The 2,018-nt window shown below is 42.1% G+C and overlaps 1 protein-coding gene across 4 annotated transcripts in view; it reads right to left on the minus strand.

Annotated features, from left to right (window-relative positions):
- The window catches only part of PHACTR2 (phosphatase and actin regulator 2), a 108,609-nt gene that overhangs the window by 80,029 nt on the left and 26,562 nt on the right, over nt 1-2,018 (minus strand). For all 4 annotated transcript variants that reach the window (XM_014451858.2, XM_023750184.1, XM_023750183.1 and 1 more), the window contains exon 2: nt 559-726. In XM_014451858.2, coding sequence (XP_014307344.1) covers nt 559-726 — 168 coding nt within the window. The remainder of the gene's footprint in view (nt 1-558; nt 727-2,018) is intronic.

The raw sequence follows: 2,018 nt of genomic DNA on the forward strand, positions 1-2,018 counted from the left end.
AAACCTGGAACTGGGCCCAGGACAGAGACTAGCCCTTAAGACCATGATAGAAATATAACATTCAGCAATAAATAGAGCAATATTCTTCTTTTATACAGCCATTCAAATTTTGCCCACAGAATAAATACATTAAAAAAAAAGACATTAAAAAATTTTAAGTTAACAGATAGGATCGTGCTACTGGAATGAAGTAGATAGATATACAATTGAGTCTGAGTGTGTGTGAGTGTGTGTGCATGGATTGGATACTAGCAGCTACAATGATAGCAAATAACATTTCAACTCCTAATTTTCCATTTTACTTCCCTCTCCCTACACATCAGTTTTCATGTGAATTTACAACTATATATCACAAGACTATCTAAGAAAGCCAAAAATGATTAGAAAAAGAAGGCAAGTCAGAATTCATAGTTGTTTCATCCTTAAATGAAATAATTTCACTTTAAATATGAATTAATTTTTTTCCAGAAAAAAAACCCGCAAGCCCCATTTTTTTTTTAACCTTTTGGCGAATTTAACAATTTATCTTCTCTTCTAACAAAGTTATGATATTCATACCTGCTGAGGTTTCTCTAAATTTGTCACTGGTCTTCTTTTTCCTCCATTTCCAAGGCTTAAAGATTTTACCGATGGTGGACAGTTTCCCTTTCCTCTTGAAGGGAGGCGTCTGGGAGCCTGCCGCGGGGCCATCTGAGTTGGCTATGGAAGCTTTGTCCAGTCCGTCAACTGCATGAAGAAAAGCGAGTCAGAGGAAAGCTGTAATGCCAGTGTGAAGCAACATCATCCATTCCTTCTTGCACCGTTAACAGCAAGCATGCCCACTTTAATTGGAATCTCAGATAAAGTCTACTTTGCCCATTTCCCAACTGGCTGAACTCCCCTGATATCAATCAGTATAAATGAATCAGAAATCATAGTCCCCTTAGATCATCATTTTGTGGATACAGAGAAGCAGGAGGCTTACTTAACAGGTAGGGACCAAGTATGGGTCTTTGAACCAGCTGAATCTATGTGCAACAGCTACATCAATACTTTGTGCAAAATAGAGTATTCTAAATATTTCTGAAATAGGATGTTTCCCCATAGGCTAGTTTGGCATTCTCAGTAATGAATATTACAGTTACGGTTTCTCCTTCACATCTGTGTATGGCTCCTAACCTATTTTGCCTTGCCCATGTTGGCCATAGTGCAAGAGAGAGAGAGAGAGAGAGAGAGAGAGAGAGAGAGAGGGAGAGAGAGGGAGAGAGAGAGAGAGAACAGACTGATTTTAAAGCTAAACCAGAGTGAAGAAGTAAAATCCTTATTTATTTCACTTTCACTCCTGTCCAACTGCCTTCCTTAAACTAGGGGAAACCCAGGGAGGAACTAAGTGTATGGTATTTCTTTTTTCACTGAGACTTTATGCTGAAGGGCTCAATTCTGAACAATTTAAATGTTGTGAAACATAAAAGGGCTGACTATTACAAACATAGGAAGTTAAGTTTTCATCCCAAATTCACCTCTGTAGCTATAGATACACATCCTAGTTCTCATTTTCTCTCAACCCACATATCCAATTCTCTAATACTCCATAAAAATTCTGTTTTGCACTGGCCAGGTGGCTCAGTTGGTTGGAGGGTCATCCCATAGAACAAAAGGTTGTGGGTTCGATTCCTGGCCAGGGCACCTAAGTTTCGGTTTCAATCCCGGGTTGTGGCACTTATGGGAGGTAACCAATTGATATTTTCTTTCCTCCCCTCCCCTCCCCTCCCCTCCCCTCCCATCCCCTCCCCTGGGGTCGGTGCGGTCCCTCGGAGGGATGTGCGGTTGTTTGAGTGGGAGAGGCGGTCTGGCGAGAAGGGTAGCATGGGAGGCTCTTAGAGGGGAGACTGAAAGGACCAGGGGGGTTTTGTAAAAGATGTGGTGGGGGGGTGGCCGAGTCAGAATGGTAAGTTTGAGTTCCCCTCGCCGGTTGGAGGGGGAGTTGAAAAGGGCAGAAGATAAGAAAAGGTGCTTCTGTTTGGGGGTGAGGCGGGGGG

The sequence above is a fragment of the Myotis lucifugus genome, unplaced genomic scaffold (genome assembly GCF_000147115.1).
Source record: "Myotis lucifugus unplaced genomic scaffold, Myoluc2.0 scaffold_11, whole genome shotgun sequence".
Classification (NCBI taxonomy): domain Eukaryota; kingdom Metazoa; phylum Chordata; class Mammalia; order Chiroptera; family Vespertilionidae; genus Myotis; species Myotis lucifugus.